The sequence below is a fragment of the Loxodonta africana genome, chromosome 6 (genome assembly GCF_030014295.1).
Source record: "Loxodonta africana isolate mLoxAfr1 chromosome 6, mLoxAfr1.hap2, whole genome shotgun sequence".
Classification (NCBI taxonomy): Eukaryota; Metazoa; Chordata; class Mammalia; order Proboscidea; family Elephantidae; genus Loxodonta; species Loxodonta africana.
The window spans coordinates 20112562-20133034 of NC_087347.1; the positions used below are offsets into that span (position 1 = coordinate 20112562).

The 20473-nt window shown below is 37.3% G+C and overlaps 1 protein-coding gene across 1 annotated transcript in view; it reads right to left on the reverse strand.

The window, feature by feature from the left end:
* The window catches only part of LOC135231565 (putative serine protease K12H4.7), an 85607-nt gene that overhangs the window by 8299 nt on the left and 56835 nt on the right, over positions 1-20473 (reverse strand). The window contains exon 8 of the mRNA XM_064287395.1: positions 19638-19846. Coding sequence (XP_064143465.1) covers positions 19638-19846 — 209 coding nt within the window. The remainder of the gene's footprint in view (positions 1-19637; positions 19847-20473) is intronic.

Below are 20473 nucleotides of genomic sequence, written 5' to 3' on the forward strand. Positions count from 1 at the left end.
CAGGAGAAACTAGTGGAACTAACAGATGATTTTAGCAAACTACCAGGATACAAGATAAATATAAACTAATTAGATCTACACCAACAAAGAGAACTTTGAAAAGAAAAGCTCCAAATCAACACCATTTACAGTAGCCCCCAAGAAGTTAAAATACTTAGGAATAAATCTAAGCAGAGACGTGAAATACACAAAGAAAGCTACAAGGCACTACTGCAAGAAACCAAAAGAGACCTACATAAGTGGAAAAACATGCCTTGCTTATGGATAGGAAGACTCAACATTGTGAACATGTCTATTGTATTCAAAGAGAGCTACAGAAATTATGCAATTCCGATCCAAATTCCAATCGCATTTTTTTAAAGAGATGGAGAAACAAATCAACTTCATATGGAAGGGAAAGAGGCCCCAGATAAGTAAAGCATTACTGAAGAAGAACCAAGTATACTACCTGATTTTAGAACCTATTATATCACCAACTTAGTTAAAACAGTCTGGTACCGGTCCAACAACAGATACATAGATCAATGGAACAGAATTGAGAATCCAGACATAAATTCATCCACCTATGAGCAGCTGATATTTGATAAAGGCCCAAAGTCTGTTAAATGGGGAAAAGACAGTCTCTTTAAGAAAAGCCATTGGGATAACTGGATATCTGTCTGCAAGAAAAAAAAAAAAGACCCATACCTCACATCATGCACAAAAACTAACTCAACATGGGTCAATGACCTAAATATAAAACCTAAAATGATAAAATCATGGAAGAAAAACATAGGGACAATGTTAGGAGACCTAATACATGGCATAAACAGAATACCAAACATTACTAACAATGCACAAACACCAAAAGAGAAACTAGATAAGTGGGAGGTCCTAAAAGTCAAGTACTTATGCTTATCAAAATATATCACCAAAAGAGTAAAAAGACAACCTACAGTTGGGGGGGGTGGGAATTGGCTATGATGTATCTGATCAGGGTCTAAACTCTAAAATCTACAAAATTCTGCAAAACAAAAAGACAAAGAACCCAACTAAAAAATTGGCAAAGTGTATGAACAGACACTTCACTAAAGAAGACATTCAGAGAACTACCAGCTACATGCGGAAATGTTCCAGATCATTAGCCATTAGAGAAATGCAAGTGAAAACTACAATGAGATACAATCTCACTCCAACAAGAGTAATATCAATCCAAAAAACATAAAGCAATAAATGTTGGAGAGGTTGTGGAGAGACTGGAACACTCAGGCACTGGTGGTGGGAATGTAAAATGGTAAAACCACTTTGTAAATTGATTTGGCACTTCCCTAAAATGCTAGAAATAGAAGTACCACACCATCCAGCAATTCCACTCCTTGGAATACATTGTAGAGAAATAAGAGCCCTCATATGAATAGATATATGCACACCCATGTTTACTGCAGCACTGTTCACAATAGTAAAACGATGGAAGCAACCTAGGTGCCCATCAACGGAGGAATGAGTAAACAAATTATGGTATATTCACACAATGGAATACTATGCAATGATAAAGAACAACAATGAATCCAGGAAACATCTCGTAACATGGATGAACCTGGAAGACATTATGCTGAGTGAGATTAGTCTGTCACAAAAGGACAAACACTGTATGAAACCACTTTTATAAGAACTTAGTTAAAAGTTTAAACACAGAAGGAAACATTCTTTGATGGTTCTGAAAGTGGGGAGGGAGGGAGATGTGCATTCACTAATTAGATAGCAGATAAGAATTATCTTAGTTGAAGAGAAGGACAGCACACAATACAGGAGAAGTCAGCACAACTGGACTAAAACAAAACCTAAGACGTTTTCTGAATACAACCAAATACTTCAAGGGACAGAGTAGCAGGGGCAGGGATCTGGGGACCATTGTTTCAGGGTTCATCTAGGTCAATTGGCATAACAAAGTTTATTAAGAAAATGTTCTGCAACCCATTTTGATGAGCTGTGTCTGTGGTCTTAAAAGCTAGTAAGCAGCCATCAAAGATGCATAAATTGTTCCCAACACACCTAGAGCAAAGGAGAATGAAGAACACCAAAGACGGAAGGAAAATATTAGCCCAGGAGACAGAAATGGCCCCATAAACAAGAGACTCCATCAGCCTGAGACCAGAAGGACTAGATGGTACCCAGCTACCAACAATGACCACCCTGACAGGGAACACAACAGAGAATCCCTGATGGAGCAGGTGAAAAGTGGGATGCAGAACTCAAATTCTAATTTAAAAAAAGACCATATTTAATGGTCTGATTGAGATTGGAGGGACCATGGAAGACATGGCCCCATACTTTTAATCCAGTACTGAAACCATTCCCAAAGCCAACTCTTCAAAGATAAGACTGGACTATAAGACATAAAATGATACTTGTGAAGAGAGTGTTTCTTAGCTCAAGTAGATTCAAGAGACTAAATGGGCAGCTCCTGTATGGAGGCAAGATGAGAAGGCAGAAAGGGACAGGAACTGGTGGAACAGACACAGGAAATCCAGGGTGGAAAGGAAGAGTGTGCTGTCACACTACAGGGAGAGAAACTAGGGTCACATAACAATGTGTGTATAAAATTTTATACGAGAAACTAACTTGAACCTTAAACTTTCACTTAAAGCACAACAAAAAAAAAATAAAAAGAATATATATGATTGTATTTGCAAAAAGCAGGAGTCCTGGTGTCACAGTAGTAAAAGTACTAGGCTGTTAACCAAATGTCACCAGTTGGATTGCACCAGCTGCTCTGCAGTACACTGCTGTGGCAGCCTGCTTCCACGTTTACAGCCTTTAAAACCTTTTTGGGAAGATCTATTCTGTTCTATCAGTTTGGTATAAGTTGGAATCAACTTTCTGGCAGTGGATTTGATTTTTGTTTTTATTTTAATTTGCAATAAAATAAATACTGAAAAGATAAACAAGAACCTATTATAAATGGTTCTCTAACAGGTTAGCAGGGAAACAGATTAGGAAGGGTATATCTTCAGGCTGTGAGAAAGAAGCAAAGGCCCTGACAACTGACAGATGGTGACAAACCAAAGTGTTGCCTATAAACATAAACAATTTCACAGAATTTCAACTTCAGATGAGGTGACACGATGATGGTGATGAGATCAGGCACAAATAAGACCACTTTATAATCATCTGTGAACACAGACAAAACAAGGACACTCTGCAACCATGATTAGTCCCTGGTTGATGCAAACTGTTAAGCCTTCAGCTACCAGCTGAAAGATTGGCGGTTCAAATCCACCCAGAAGTGCTTTAGGAGAAAGGCCTGGTGATCTGCTTCCAGAGGTCCACAGCCATTGAAAACTCTGTGGAGTGCAGCTTACTCTGAAGCACATGGGGTCACCATGAGTGGGAGTCAGAAATGGTTATTATTATACGGCAACAAAAATAACAATAGATCCTTATCTCCAAGTTGACATGAGTTTACTCTTCCACCATGACAACTCCAGCCTCACTTTGTTCCTCCTGTCTCCTAAATAAAAATTATAAAGATTCTCAATCATTGAATTGCCTCAACTGACTTAGAGCATTTAATTATAACCAATGGACAAATGTGAACATGACAAAGTATAAGTGATAGTTTGGACACATACTGAAATTATGAATAGTCAAGAATATATAATGAAATTAAAAAAGAAAAAATGCAGGTTATTACTACCAACTTGATTTTATTATTATCTGATATAAGGAGCCATAAAACCGTATTTCAACGAGCACAAGAAACTAAGTGAATACAAGACCAATTAGAAATGGAATAATAAAGAGAAGTGGAAATGAAGTTGAAGTGGAAAAGTCACGTTTATCTATAAAATTTCGCTTGGTACTTCAAATTCTTCTCTAGTTACAGATAAGTAGTCTTTTTATCAGCCAGTGTGAATGACCTGAAGATAAGACTTTAACCTCACCAGGTTCTTTTAACTTCATTTTTTATAAATGGGTGAGTAGCATTTTTCATTCTGTACACAGTCTCTGAGCATCAACCATGTACTAGGGACACCATGGATTCAAAGATGGATAGGATCCAGTCCCATCAATCCAGGGAGATTGCTTCCTAGAGGATGAATGCTAAACTTCTTCACTTTCTCAATTCTCTCTAGACATCCGTGACCCAAGAAAACTCTGTGCAGTTATTGGATCAATGTCTGTCTCACATATATGATGAGCAGCCCGTGGGGATAGTGACTGTGTGCACCTTTATAACCCTAGTGTCTGGCACAGCACTGACACAAGTAGACCTTCCATAAATATTTTTAACGAATTAATTTGAGCCCTTCTTCTTACTAATTTCCATGAAAAAGAAGGATTTCAATGACTTTCTCAGGTTTTCAAGGTCTTTTTGAAATCATAAGAACTTATGTCTCCAAACAACTAGGGGGGCAGTTTGCACAGTGGTTGGGGAGCACGACTTCCAGTGAGACTCCTTGGCCTTGAATATTCATCCTACTACTTGATGCACTGTGAGTCTTAACCTCTGTATGAGTTCCTTGGTGGTACAAATTAACAAGCTCTTCTGCCATCAGAAATGTTGGAGGTTTGAATCCTCCCATAGGTGCCTCAGAAGAAAGGCCTCGTTGCCTACTTCCAGAAGAAAAAAAAAAAATCAGCCATTGAAAATCCTATGGAGCATGATTCTTCTCTGATACACATGGAGTCACCAGTTGTGGTCAAGTGGATGACAATAAGTTTACTGGTTTTAGGGTCTGTTTCCTAACGTGTAAAATGAGAAAAGCAATAGCAACCACCCTTGACTTTTAAGAGGATATAATAAGATTATACATGTAAAGTGAGACCTACACTGTTCAATATGGTAGCCACCATAAGCTGCATGTGACTATGTTGTTGTTAGGTGCTGTCAAGATGGATTCAACTCAGAGCTACCCTATGTACACCAGAAGGAAACAGTGCCCAGTCCTGTGCCATCCTCACAATCATTGTTACGCTTGAGCACATTGTTGTAGCCACCGTGTCAATCCATGTCCTTGAGGGACTTCCTCTTTTTTGTTGACCCTCTAGTCTACCAAAAATGATGTCCTTCTCCAGGGACTGTCCCCTCCTTATAATGTGTCCAAACCCTAAATTGGCTAACTGGGTCAAGAACCACCAATCAGATTAGGAAACTATCCCCATCATTGAATACCAACCTTATTCTTGAATTAGCCCAGACCTTAGAACAAAAACTACAGACAATACAAAATAAGCTTGTAAATTTCTCTAATAACCCTCGAGTGGCCAGCAACTGCCTGCATAAGTAGCCTATAAATTCTATATTCCTGTAGATTGTATAAGAGTTTTTCCAATGGTGGCTATAAATAAAAGTTTCTACCTTAAAGTACTGAAACTACAGAAAGAAGGGTCAATAATAAAAATCAGCTCCTTTTACCCTCTGAATTCCCATGGTCTCTCAAAATATTTTCATATGTGGTCCAATTTTGCTGGCCCACCATGAAAAAGAAGGAATAAATAACCTAAATATTATCAGTCAAAAATTCAGAGAATCTACAGTTCAGGCAAAGTGTCATTAAACTTACTGGACATTCAAAGCAAAGACACCCTGAATGAAGTAACAGAAAAAAGTCGTTTGTTGCCTGCAGAACTTTGTTCTGCTTTTTCAAAATTTAACCCCACCTAAAAAAAGAAAAAAAAAAATTTTTTTTAATTCCCCATATCTTTCTTTTGTGTGCTATTAAATATAAGACAAATTCTTAAAAAATTAATTCCATATGCAAATAAAATTACGGAATTTTTGTTTGCTCTAGACCAACAGATTTATATGATTTTTGTCTCATTTTTGTGTTCATATTTGTGTCTTGCGTTGGGTAGTGTAAGTTAAACTTTCAATAATAACTGAAAGAGTTTAAATGTGCACTGAAGAACATACATTATTTATTTGTTACAGCAATACCTTTAAGTAATTGTTTCTTCACAGAATCCTATAAAGCATGTGAAAGAAAAGACTGTTTTCTTCAGTTGGAATGATATTATTCTAATGGGTTTATTAATAAATAAATGCTTATACAAATAAAATAATTTAAGTTAATGAGAGTCTTAATTCAAATTCTAGCCTAACAAAAATTTTTATGTAACATCGGAAGCAAAATTTTATAAGAAAAACCTTTTTTAAAAAATACTTTTGGCTAAGTCAAAATTTAGTAAAAGATTCAGCTTTTGTTTTTCAACCAATAAATGGCTAAAGGTTATGGGAAGGATTAAAAAAATCCTAAAAAGGAATTTAATGAATATGGTAAAAGTTCTTATCTACTGAAATTATGACATGTTTAAAAATTTAATTTATAAAAATTTCTAAGTAATTTTGCCAACTAGCAAAACAAATTGGGTTTTGAACTAGTAAGCAAATATTGTTTCTCAGTAACCTATGATAAACTCCAAAGACCTTTAAAATTTCATAAAAAGTTTGAAACATTAATTTCTCTTTTATAAGAAGATAGTATTAGTTTTTTAATTAATGTGCTATATAAAGTGTATTACATAATTTTTAATTGCTAACAGTTTAACTAGAGAATTAACATTTTTTTCCACCCATGGATGATTTATTAATATTCAAATTATGAACATCTAATAATCTTAATTTGTTTTTAATATAGTCAAACTACATAATATCTCAGAATTTCTTTCTGAATTAAAGTTTGATTTGAACTGTGTTTAATAAATTAAATTTTATAGATAGATCTGAATTAGTTATGCTTTATTTTTGCCTAAAGATTTTTAAAAAAAAACTTTTTTCAGCTTTGCATTACTTTTGTAATTAATTCTCATAAGGTCCTTCATATTTAGCAATTATAAGTTAACTATGGCCATCCTTAAGTCTGTCATTTGCAGATAAGTTTTTCCTTGCTAATTCACTGAAAACACATGACCAAAATAACTTATTGAAAAGGAGTATAATCTGAAATATGAATACAACTCAACTTAATCAAGAATTCTAGAAAGTTCATGTAAAAACTAATAAAGTTTTCAGACTGCTGTTAATCCAGAATTGCATAGAACCAAAAGTAACTTCATAAAACAAAATAAACTAAAACAATTACTATAAAGTTTTTATTTTTAGAATCTTTCTTATCATTTCTATTAATATTAAATGCTACATCTATCTGTCATACGTAATTTCGCTTTAAAGAATATTTTTCACAGGTTAAATGATCCATTGATGACCACATGTTGGAATCACAAAATTAGCCTAATATTAATACAAGAGAACATATTGAAAAGGACTCCTTGTTGTTTTCAGATGCTGTCAAGTTGGTTCCTACTCATGGTGACCATGTGTACAACAGAACAATACACTGCCTGGTCCTGCACCATCTTCACAATGGTTACTGTGCTTGAGACACTCTGTAAATCCATGTTGCTGAGGGTCTTCCTGTTTTTTGCTGACCTTCTACTTTGCCAAACATGATGGATTTCTCCAGGGCCTGTTCCCTTCTCATGATGTTGTTGTTGTTGGGTGCCGTAGAGTCTGTTCTGGCTCATAGCAACCCTATGTACAACAGAACACAGCAATGCCTGGACCTGTGCCATCCTCACAATCGGTATCCTTGAGACCACTGTTGTGTCAATCCATCTCCTAGAGTTTCTTCCTCTTTTTCGTTGATCCTCTATCAAGGGACTGATCACTCCTGATAACATGTCCAAAGTATGTGAGACATAGTTTCACCATCCTTGCTTCTAAGGGGCATTCTGATCGTACTTCTCCCAAGACAGATTTGTTCATTCTTCTGGCAGTCCATAGTATATTCAATATTTGTCAACACCACAATTCGAAGGCCTCAATTCTTCATCAGTGTTCTTTATCCATTATTCAGCTTTCACACGTATATGAGGTGATTGAAAACACTACAGCTTGGGTCAGAAACACCTTAGTTCTCAAAGGGATATCTTTGCTTTTCAATAGTTTAAAGAGGTCTTTTCCAGCAGATTTGCCCTATGCAACACATCATTTGATTTCTTGACTTCTTCTTCCGTGGGTATTGATTGTAGATCTAAGCAAAATGAAATCCTTGACAACTTCAATCTTTTCTCCATTTATCACAATGCTGCTTATTGGTCAAGTTATGAGGATTTTTAAGTTTAGGTGCAATCCACCCTGAAAGCTGTGGTCTTTGATCTTCGTCAGTAAGTGTATCAAGTACTCTTTGCTTTATGCAAGCAAGGTTGTGTCATTTGCATATTGCAGGTTGTTAATGAGTGTTCCTTCAATCCTGATGCTGTGTTCTTCTTCTTACAGTTCAGACTCTTGGATTATTTGGTCAGCATACAGACTGAATAAATATGGTGAAAGGATACAACCCAGACACATATTTTCCTGATTTAAACCATTCAGGATTCCTTTTTCTGTTCAAACAATTGCCTGTTGGTCTATGTACAGGTTCTGCATGAGCACAATTAAATGCTCTGGAATTCCCATTATTTGCCATGTTATCCATAATTTGTTATAATCCATGAAATTGAGTGTCTTTGCACAGTCAATAAAACAGATAACCATATTTCTGGTGTTCCCTGCTTTCAGTCAAGATCCATTTGATATTTGTAATTATATCTCTTATTCCGTGTCTCTTCTGAATCTGACTTGAACTTCTGGCAGTTCCCTGTCAATCCACTGCTGCAACCACTTTTGAATGATCTTCAGCAAATTTTGCTTTTGTCTGATATTAATATTGTTCAATAATTTCTGCATTCTGTGGGATCATCTTTCTCTGGAATGGGTGCAAATATGGATCTCCTCCAGTCAGTTGGCCAGGAAGAGGTCTCCCAAATTTCTGAACATTGATAAGTGAGCACCTCCTGTGCTACATCTGTTTGTTGAAACATCTCCTTTGTTATTCTATCAATTCCTGGAACCCTGTTTTCACCATATCCTTTAGTGCAGTTTGCACTTCTTCCTACAGTACCACCTGCTCTTGATCATATGCTACTTCTGGAAATTTTTAAACATTGATGAATTATTTTTGGTACACTGAATCTGTATATCCTTCCCATCTTCTTTTGATGTTATCTGTATCACTCAATATTTGTCCTATAGAACAACACCTCAGTTACAACATGAGGCCTGAATTTTTTCTTCAGTTTTTCAGCTCGAGAAATGCTGAGCAAATTTTTCTATTTTAGCTTTCTAACTTCAAGACTTCCACACTTCGTTATAATGTTTTACATTATCTTCTCAAGCCTTCCTTTGAAATCTTCTGTTCAGCTCTTTTACATCATCATTTCTTCCAGGAGCTTTAGCTACTCTACATTAAAGAGCAAGTTCGAGAGTCTCTTCTGTCTTCCACTTTGGTCTTTTTTTTTCTTTCCTGTCTTTTTAGTGGCCTCTTGCTTTCTTCATGTTTGATGTCCTTGATTTTGTTCCATAATTTGTCTGGACATAGGTCATCAGCACTAAATGTGTCAAATTCATTCTTGAGATGGTGTCTAAATTCAGGTGGGATATACTCAGGGTTATATTTTGGCTTCTGTGGACTTGTTCCAAATTTCTTCCACTTCAACTTGAACTTACATATGAACAATTGATTGGCTGTTCCACAGTCAGCTCCATGTGCATCCCCCTTTATGACTCTGTATGTCAGACAATACCCAGTCCACGATATGCAGCTCAGGTCACATGGTGACTTGGTGGCCCATAGTTAAGTGTTTAGTCTCTACTAAGGCCCAGGAATAAGCCAAAAGTTGTTTCTCAAAAGAAGAGTAGTTATCTGCAGAGCATGGCAGGGCTTTGCTCCAAAATCCAAAGGGATTACTCTTTGATTCACCAGTAGGAGCCTCCCAAAGACTCCAAACAGCATCTCTATCTTCCACTGACTTTTCAAGCACCATTGGATAAGCCACATCATATGGGCCAAGTGGTAGACTGCTTGCACACCTTGCGGAGCCTTCTCTTATTCTGTGCCCCACTCAAATAACTTCATAAACGGACCAGACTAGCCCACCCAATTGAGCAGTATGTTTCTTCTAAAATCCAAAGAGTACTACTAGGTGTTGTGCCTTGTTTTTAATTGTGTGGTGGGGGGTATGCGATAATGTATCCTTCACATTAGAAGGAATATCTTGAAATGCCTCACACCACTGGACCCCTAGACATTTCACTGAGGTCAAAGGAAGCTGAATTTTTGTCAGATTAATTTCCCACTTTCCAGCACACAAATGTTTTAGCAATAAGTCCAGAGTCATTGACATGTCCTCCTTATTATGTTCTATGGGCATAAATCATCAATGTAATAGACCAATGTGTCATCTTGTGGAAGGGAAAGATGATCAAGGTCACTATGGAGTAAATAATGACGTTGGGAGGGAGAGTTGATATAGCTCTGAGATAGGACACTGAAGATGTATTGCTGGCTTTGCCAGCTGAAGACAAACTGCTTCTGGTGGACTTTTAAAACAGGTATGGAGAAAAAAGGGGGAAAAAAAGCATTAGCCAGCTCAATAGCTGCATACCAGGTAACAGAAGATGTATTAATTTACTCAAGTATTAAAACCACATCTGGAACAGCAGCGGTAATTGGAGTCATCACCGGTTCAGTTTTGCTTAATCCACTGTCATTCTCCAAGATCCATCTGTTTTTTGCACAGGCCAAATTGATGAGTTGAATGTGGATGTGTTGGAAATCACCACCCATTGGTTTTTCAAGTTTTTGATGGTAATCTCCACAATCCAAGAATGTGGTATTGTTTTGGTTTAATACTTTCCTAGGTAGGAGCAACCTTAATGTTTTCCATTTGGCTTTTCCTACCATAATAACCCTTAAACCACTTGTCAGGTATCCAATGTGTGGGTTCTGCCAGTTACTGAGTATATCTATTCCAATTATCCATTCTGGACTGGGATAATCACTTCAGGATGAGTTTGGGGACCCACTGGACCTACTGTGAAATCCACACGAGCCAAGGCTCCATTAATAACCTGATCTCCATATGCCCCCACTCTGACAGGTGGGCCACACTGAAGTTTTGGGTCTCCTGGAATTAGTGTAAGTTCAGAGTCAGTATCCAGTAATCCCCAAAAGTTTGATTGTTTCCTTTTCTGCAGTGAACAGTCACTGTTGTAAAAGGCTGTAGGTCCCTTTTTGGAAGGCTTGGAGAAAGATTAATGATACAAATTTTTGGCAATATAGTGGGGTCCATCCTCAAGGGGACCTAGCCTCCCCTTCATTCAGGTGGTTGTGGGTCTGTAAACTCACTCAAGACTGAAATTAATGGGCCGTGACTCTGTATTCTAACAATTTGAGTTACACTGCTCTTTACTTGACTTAGAATTCATTTAACTGCACTGATAAGTAAATATTTAGTAGATTTCCTATCTTTTTCACTCCTAGGGACACCATGACTAAGTAGCCAAAGCCATAAATCCATATGAGTCAGACTATTCTAATCACTGCTTCAATTCCTCTGCCCATTAAGGTCATCCAACAGCAACGGGTTTGGTTTTGGTTTGGGCCTTTAAGGTAAACAAGCTTACCTTGTCTTTGTGGATTCAGTGCTGCCATTTGGCCCCAACCACCATGGGGTCCAATCAGCCCCATTGCAGTTAGGTGTCTTAATTCATTTAGGGTAGTTCCCACTGTCAGATCAGACTTATATAAAATATCAATCACAGAAGACTTTAAGGATGCTGGAGCTCCCTTCACAAATCTGATCCTCATCACTGTGGTAAAAGGTGTGTCTTCTGGGCACTCCATGTGTGGGCTTGTGGGTCTAACCTGAGAAAAACACTCTAACATGCTAAGTTCCCTAAGCCTTTGAATACCATCTTCTACAGTATACCAAAGCAGGTCTGGTACTTCAAATTTATTTAGTGTAGACCATCATGTAATCCATGCTGCAGAGACCCAACCAAAAAAAACTATTAGAGCATTTCCTAACCTCTGGAGTTGAAACATTGAATGAAGAATCATTCATCCTTATGTTCTTTGCACCACTATCCCACACCATTAATAGCCATCCCCACACATATTCCCCAGGTTTCAATTTGTGCATATTAGAAAACACACGCATTTCTTTTGGAGTGTAGTGTGCCCCCTCCTGGGTCACACGTCGTGCTTCACTTTTAGGGGCTTGTTGGAATTTAAATATCATTATATGTCTAGAAGAAAAAATGGGTGGCATGGATGTGCTTTGAGAACCTTCAGAATTGTAAGGAATCAGCCTCAGGCAATGTCCCAGGCAATGACTGAGCCATCTTCCCAGGGGATAATTCCGATATAGGCCCAGGGATATCTCAGACAAAGATTTTCCAGGCACACCTGGGTTAAATGGTGGTGAAATTGCTAATGGTTTTGTTGGTAGGAGAGATTCAATGGAATTTAGGGGCTTAGGGTCCCCAGGTTCCTGATTTTCTGCACATATGTCCCCATCCCTTTTCAGGATCCTATTTCTTCCCAATCAATGCCTTCACATTAGCTTCAGACACTACTTAAGGTTCACTACTTGGTGTTGTAGTTCAGCCACTTTTACAATAAAACTCTTGGTTTTGTTTTTGGCAATACCAGCCCTGTTACTATAAAAAATAAGACTTTCTTTCAACAAACTGGCAACTTTGAGGTTGTTTATATGGTACTTGAAGTTTGACACCAAAGACCTGAGCTCATCACTTTCTTTCACCAGTTTGTCTAGCAAAAGTAGAACCAACCAGCTTCCTCATACTTCTCATTCTGAGAAAGTTGTTAAAAAAAAGTACAAAATAAGTGATTATCCAGAACCTCACCTGTCACCAATATTTGGCCTAGTGTTGATATTTTATGTAATTCTATTGCCACTTCAGGCCACGGATTAGCAATACCCTTTTTAGTACTGGAATAAAATTGACTGCATCTGTGGAGAGAGAAGATGGAAAAACTCAATACCATCAGTCAGAAAAAGGCCAACCGCTGCCTTTGGAATAGACCAACAATTGCTCATATGCAAGCTCAAGCTGAAGTTGTTGAAGACAATTAGAACAAGTTCACCAGATCTAAAGTATGGTTTTGAGTATATGCCACCTGAATTCAGAGGCTATCTCAAGAATAGATTTGACACATTGAACATTAATGACTGAAGGCCAGATGAGTTGTGAAATGACATCAAGGACATCATACACAAAGAAAGCAAGATGCTGTTAAAAGGATATTAAAGAAAGAAAAGAAAAAAATGGCTGTCAGAAGAGACTCTGAAAGTTGCTCTGTAACACAGAGTAACTAAAGTGAAAGAAGAAATGATGACGTAAAAAAGCTGAACAGAAGATTTAAAAAGGACAGCTTGAAAAGACAAAGTAAAGTATTATAACGAAATGTTCAAAGACCTGGAAAGAGAAAACCAAAAGTGGAGAGCAGGCTTGACATTTCTCAAGCTGAAAGAACTGAAGAAAAAATGAAGGCCTTCAATTGCAATATTGAAGAATTCTTCTGGGAAAATATTAAAAGAAGCATTAAATGAAGTTGGAAAAAAATACACAGCGTCACTATACCAAAACGAATTGGTTGACATTCAAACATTTCAGCAGACAGCATCTGTTCAACAACCAATGCTACTGAAGGAAAAGGTCCAAGCTGTACTGAAGGCTTTGGTAAAAAATGAGGCTTCAGGATAAATTAAAAATTGGGATGTTTCAACAAACTAAAGCAGCACTGGAAGTGCTCACTCATGTATGTCAAGAAATTTTGAAGACAGCTACCTGAACAAGTGACTGGAAGAGATCCATATTTGTACCCATTTCGAAGAAAGGAAATCAAATAGAATGTGGAAATTATCAAACAATATCATTAATATCGCACAAAAGGAAAATTTTGCTGAAGATATCCCCAAGTGGATATAGCAGGACAAAGACAAGGGAAGGCCAGAATCAAGCTGGATTCATAGAGGACATGGAATATGGGGTATCATTGCTGATGTCAGGTGGATCTTGGCTGAAAGCAGAGAATACCAGAAAGATGTTTACCTGTGTATTATTGACTATACAAAGGCACTTGACTGCATGGATCATAACAAAATATGGATAACACTGTGAACAATGGGAAGTCCAGAACACTTAATTGTGTTCATGAAGAACCTACAATTAGACAAAGAGGAAGTCTTTCTAGCAAACGGATACTGCATGGTTGAAAGTCAGGATAAGTGTTTTTGAGGGTTGTATTCTTTCGCCATACTTATACAATCTTTATGCTGAGCAAATAATCTGAGAAGCTGGACTATATGAAGAAGAACAGCATCAGGATAGGAGGAATGCTCATCAATCTGTGCTATATGGATGACACAACCTTGTTTGCTGAAAGTGAAGAGGACTTGAAGCACTTACTGATGAAGATCAAAGACCACAGACTTGATGAAGATCGAAGACCACAGATTATACCTCAACATAAAGAAAACAAATATCCTCACACCTGGACCAGTAAAAAAAAAAAAAAAAAAAATAGTGAAAAGATTGAAGTTGTTATGATTTCATTCTACTTAGATCCTTAATCAACCATATCCTGGCTGAAAGTAGAGAATACCAGAAAGATGTTTACCTCTGTTTTACTGACTATGCAAAAGCTGTGCAGATCATAATACATTATGGATAACAATGCAAAGAATGGGAATCCCAGGACACTTAATTATGCTTATGAGGAATCTGTACATAGATCAATAGGCAGTCATTCAAACAGAAAAATGGGATACCGCGAAGTTTAAAGTCAGGAAAGGTGTTGCATCCTTCCACCACATCTATTCAATCTGTATACTGAGAAAATAACCCAAGAAGATGAACAATATGAAGAAGAACATGGCATCAGGATTGGAGGAAGATTCATTAACAGCCTGCATTATGCAAATGACACAACCTTGCGTACTGAAAGTGAAGAGGACTTGAAGCATTTAATGATGAAGACCAAAGACCATAGCCTTTAGTATGGATTACACCTCAAACTAAAGAAAAAAAAAATCCTTGCAACTGGACCAATAAGCAATATCACAATAAATGGAGAAAAGATTGATATTGAAAATGATTTCATTTTACTTGAATCCACAGTCAACACCCCTGGAAACAGCAGTCAAGAAATCAAAAGATGCATTGCACTGGGCAAATCTGCTGCAAAAGATTTCTTTAACTTGCTGAAAAGCAAATATGTTACCTTGAAGGCTAAGGTGCACCTGACACAAATAATGGTGTCTTCAATTGCCTCAATTGCTGGACGATGAATAAGGAAAACCTAACAATTGAAGCATTTGAATTGTGGTGTTTGCGAAGAATATTGCATATACCATGGACTGCCAAAAGAGTGAACAAATCTGTCTTGAAAGAAGTACAACCCGAATGCTCCTTAGAGCGAGGATGGTGAGACTATGTCTCACATTCTCTGGACATGATATCAGGAGTGATCAGTCCCTGGAGAAGGACATCATGCTTGGTAAAGTACGGGATCATCGAAAAAGAGGAAGCCCCTCAAGGAGATGGTTTGACACAGTGGCTGCAATAATGGGCTCTAGCATCACAACTATTGTGAAGATGACACAGGACCGGTCAGTGTTTCTTTCTGTTGTGCATAGGGTCGTTATGAGTTGGAACCAACTCAAGCACACCTAACTACAACAACAACAACTCTCAGTACCAAATGTTTAGACTGGGCTCGCTTTAGAAGCAAAATCATTGAAGCTGTGAGTGCGTGTGTTTGTGTGCATACATATGGAAACCCTGGTGGTGTAGTGGTTAAGACTGGCTACTAACCAAATGGTCAGCAGTTCAATTCCACCAGGCACTCCTTGGAAACCCTATGGGGCAGTTCTACTGTGTACAATAGGGTCGCTGAGTTGGAATTGACTTGATGGCAACGGGAAAGATAAGGTAAACTTATGTATATATTATATATACATATATACATTATAGAGAGAGAGGAAAAAAGACTTATCTCAAGGAAATGGCTTATGCAGTTGCATAGGCTGACAAGACCTTAGTCTATGGGTCAGGCATCGGGTGTGAGGCTTCTCCTGACTCACTTAGCTGCAGGGACTGATGAACACAAGATCCACAGGCTTGACAGTAGGCTGCTGGCCCGAGTCCCAAGAATAGGAGGTTAGATCCTGACAAGCTGAATGCAGGATCCAGAGCAGAGCAAAAGCCAGTGAGCTTTTACAGAAAGTCCACACACATTGGATGCAGACCACACTCCCAAGGAAACTCCCTTTCAACTGATTAACTGCTCTTAACAGATCTCATTATGGAAGTTATTATTTTCTATCACATCTCTTCATGGAGGTGATTCCATTATTATTCAACCGCCATACTACATCGGAACTGCAAAACCACTGAGAATCATGGCCCAGCCAGGTTGACACACAACCTTAACAGTCATTGATGTCAACTGAATATTATTTTCATGAAATAGGTTCTCTTCAGTCTCCAAAAAGGAAAGATCCCTATGATACATGCTCTCTCGTATAATTTTTTTGAGTCTTTATTCTTCAATTTTGTAAGCACTATAGGAGGAAGTGTAATTAAATGACTAATTATGCAATTAATGGTCATTTACTTTTCCTCATAAAGATTGGGAAGAAATTATTATTTTGGTTTGTTTGTTATTTACTTCTGAATCTTTGTGTTATGTTGTTATTTGTTGTTAGCTGCCATTGAGTCAGCTCCAACTCATGGCGACCTTATATATAACAGTAAGAGATGTGGCCCAGATCTGGGCTACCTTCATTAGGATATTTGGGATATTCAGATATTTAAATCCATTTGTGCAGCTATTATGTAAATTCACTATTTATTGAGAGTTTCTCTGTTTTTAGCAACTGCCTAATAAATACCTGTTCTGTGAATAACAAACATCTACACAGCTGAGGGAGAATATGAGAATTTTCTTAAATATTGCATTCATTATTATCTTTCCTTTAAAAATGAGTTTTAAAAGAAGTTACAGACATGCAAGTAAATGTTCTGTGATTTGAGAATGTCTGAAGTCAATATAAAATTACATAAATTTACAGTAATTAATTTGACCAACTGCTATCACAGCTGGGCAGTAGAGGCCAAGCTAGCAGAATAGGAACCAAAGAAAAAAAGAAAACAAAGACAGTAGTAATAATGGTTGAAGTACTAAAACATTACTGATAACTTTTGCAATTACAGTTATCTTCTTTTTTTTTTCCTGAGATAATTTAACCATTTTCAATGCAACTAGAGTAGTGTTTCTCTACTTTTTTCCCCCCACAATTGTCCCTATAAGGAGCCGTGTTAAGCAATTTTTCCTACTCACTTCTCTCCATGAAATTTTAATAGCCCAGATATACTGTTTCTTTGTTTACGTGCTGTGTATAATACTGCATGTACTGTATATGCGTCTGTGCTTTGTACATAAACAGTAGATTTTTTCACCCCACAAGAAGCAATTATTTTCCTCTCAATGACAACACTGCCCCTTTTGGGAATGTGAGAACTAGACTGATTCTTTTAAGATAACAATGCATAATCAAGTTAATAAGCACCTCAATAATAACTGTAATAGAACTGAAAGATGCAGACCATGTCTTTGCTATCTTCCTACCTCTAGAGAGTTAGCTCATGTTAACTAGTCCAATAAAATGAGCAAATTATTTCTAGTTGTGGTAACTTATTGCTTCATACAGGCACAATGGTATAAATATTGCTACCTTCAGAGATGGAAGGTTATTTTGTTCCAAACAAATTGCTCTTATTTTGTTGTTGTTAGTCACCATCAGGTCAGCTCTGACTCACAGCAACCTTATGTTCAACAGAATAAAATGTTACCTGATTTTGCAACATTCTCATAACCACCAGTATGTTTGTTTTCGTTATCACAGCTATTGTGCTCATCCATCTAAACTGAGAATCTTTACTTCGCCAAACATGATGTCCTTCTTTAGGAATTGATCTCTCCTAGTTTTTTTTTAGTGTATCCAAAGCAAGAAAATCTGACAATGTTGTGGTCTGATCCATAAATTTTTCATTTGCTGATTTTGGAAGTAGATTACCAGGTTTTTTTCCAAGTCTGTCTTAGTCTGGAAGCTCCACTGAAACCGTCTACCATAGTTTGACTCTGCTGGTATTTTAAATACTGGTGGCATAATGTCCAGTATTACAGCAACTCCAAGTCACTATAATTTGACAAACTGAAAGCGTTTGGTGGAATTGCTCTATACAGAAACGCTGAATTACTGCAAACATTTTATGACCTGGGATACTGTAAAAAATAATTTAATAAAAGCAACTTTGAGGGTCTAATAAAAAAAATAATAACACAAAGGAAAGAATTTCTCGGTAGAAAAAAGAAATTCCTTACTCAACTTAATGAATCAAATTGCTAAACATCTATAGGTCAACCATAGTTATTGTCTGAATCTCTTTCTGAAATTAATACATTTGCTACATTTCCACTAAGAATACTGCTCCCTGAAGTCTCTTTTCCATTATTTAAGAAAGTTTTTTAAAACATTAAGAGTTGAAAATTTATGAGTCTGAATTTTCATTGACCAAGCCTTAAGGCTTCCAGGAGCTTTTGAGCTGGAAATCATGGTGAAGGCTTTGTGACTATCACATTATCATAATAAGCAGCCAATTTTCATTTTGCAATAAGAGTATATATTTTATCTGGTCCTAAAATTAGACTATTGAGATGATTTTACAACTAATTTCAGTAACCAGAAGAGGTAAAATGGATCACATGGAAAGATCCTGTGTGCCAAATCAGGTTATTTTCTCTGAGAACTAAGCTTTGTGCTGTTGGAAACTCACTTACCTAGTGTTCAGAGCTCTTAGGCTATAAGACTACTTTTAATGAGCAATTACATTCACAAAACAAAGTGGCTTCATCTCATTTGAGTATCCAAAACCATAAACTTCTTTAAAAAAATTCAATAAGGACATTAGAAAACAAATGTTATGTGTTATACGCACCTTACTTTTCTCTGATGATTAGTACCTTTTCAAGGTGTTCTACTTTAGACGTGGAAAACCTGGTGGCATAGTGGTTAAGTGCTATGGCTGTTAACCAAAGGGTCGGCAGTTCAAATCCACCAGGTGGTCCTTGGAAACTCTATGGGACAGTTCTACTCTGTCCTACCGGGTTGCTATGTGTCAGAATTGAATCAATGGCAGTGGGTTTGGTTTTTTGGTTTACTTTAGATGCCTACAAGATGATGACATGCTAGTGAAGATTAAATAACCTATATACTATTTGCTTAGAAGTGTTGTGTGTTTCTTGTCAACAATATCAAAAGCAATTTGTTAATGTTATTGCTGTTAGCTGTGGTCAAGTCAGCCTTCAATTCATCATGACCCTAGCATCAACTGAACTATATGCTGCCTGGCCACGTGTCATCCCTATGATTAGTTGGAAATCTGAATATTGTGATCCATAGGGTATTCATTGGCTGATTTCTGGAAATAGATCACCAGACCTTTATTCCTAGTTCATCTTAGCCTGGAAGTCCCATGAAAACCTGTTCAGCATCATAGACACACACAAGACTCCACTGACAGACAGGTGTTGGCTGTACTTGAGGTGAGTTTGCCTGGAATCAGACCTGGTTTCCAAGTACCTAAGGTAAAACCACTGAACCACTGTTGTCCCCTTAATTTATTATTACATGCTCATATATTTCATCCTATTTGTTGGTTTGACTATTCACAATTGTGTTACCTTTAATGAAGACAGCAGGCAAATCTTCGCTGATATCCTTTGTGATTCCCAGAGCATTCCATGGATCAAGGGAACCATTGGAAAAGATGATCTTGCTTCCATTCACATTGAAACCACCATAGTACATGTTGATGGCCTGAACACTCTGAGTCAGTGAATTGTAATTGAATTCAGAGCCAAAGACACCTAAACATTGACTAAGAAAATACCTGCAAAGAAAATGAGATAAAATTTTAGGTGCTGGAGAGCAGGATTGAGGAATATACCCGTTGCTGTCGAGTCGATTCTGACTCATAGCGACCCTATAGGACAGAGTAGAACTGCCCCATAGAGTTTCCAAGGAGCACCTGGTGGATTCGAACTGCCTACCTTTTGGTTAGCAGCCATAGCACTTAACCACTATGACACCAGGGTTTAGGAATTGAGGAATATAAGAAAGATATTTACAGAAAGAGTGTGGCTTTTTTTTTTTCCCCCTTGAGGATCTGAGTTACTTAAAATGGCTAAAATGATTTCTTCAGTATAAGAAGGAAATTATCTATCTATCTATCATCTATCATCTATCTATCTATCTATCTATCTATCTATCTATCTATCTATCTATCTATCTATCTATCTATCTATCTATCATCTATCATCATCTATCTAATCTGTCTGTCTGTCCTAGCCCAGGCACTCCTTCTATGAGGTTCTCTAGTAGGTAAGCACAGAGGAATATGGCCAGACAAATATTTGTCTACCTGTAACCTTGGCCACACGACTGTAGAACCTTAGTGAGGAGGCTACAGATACCATGGACTGCTGTTTTGTGAATACCACCTAGGGCTTCAGAACAA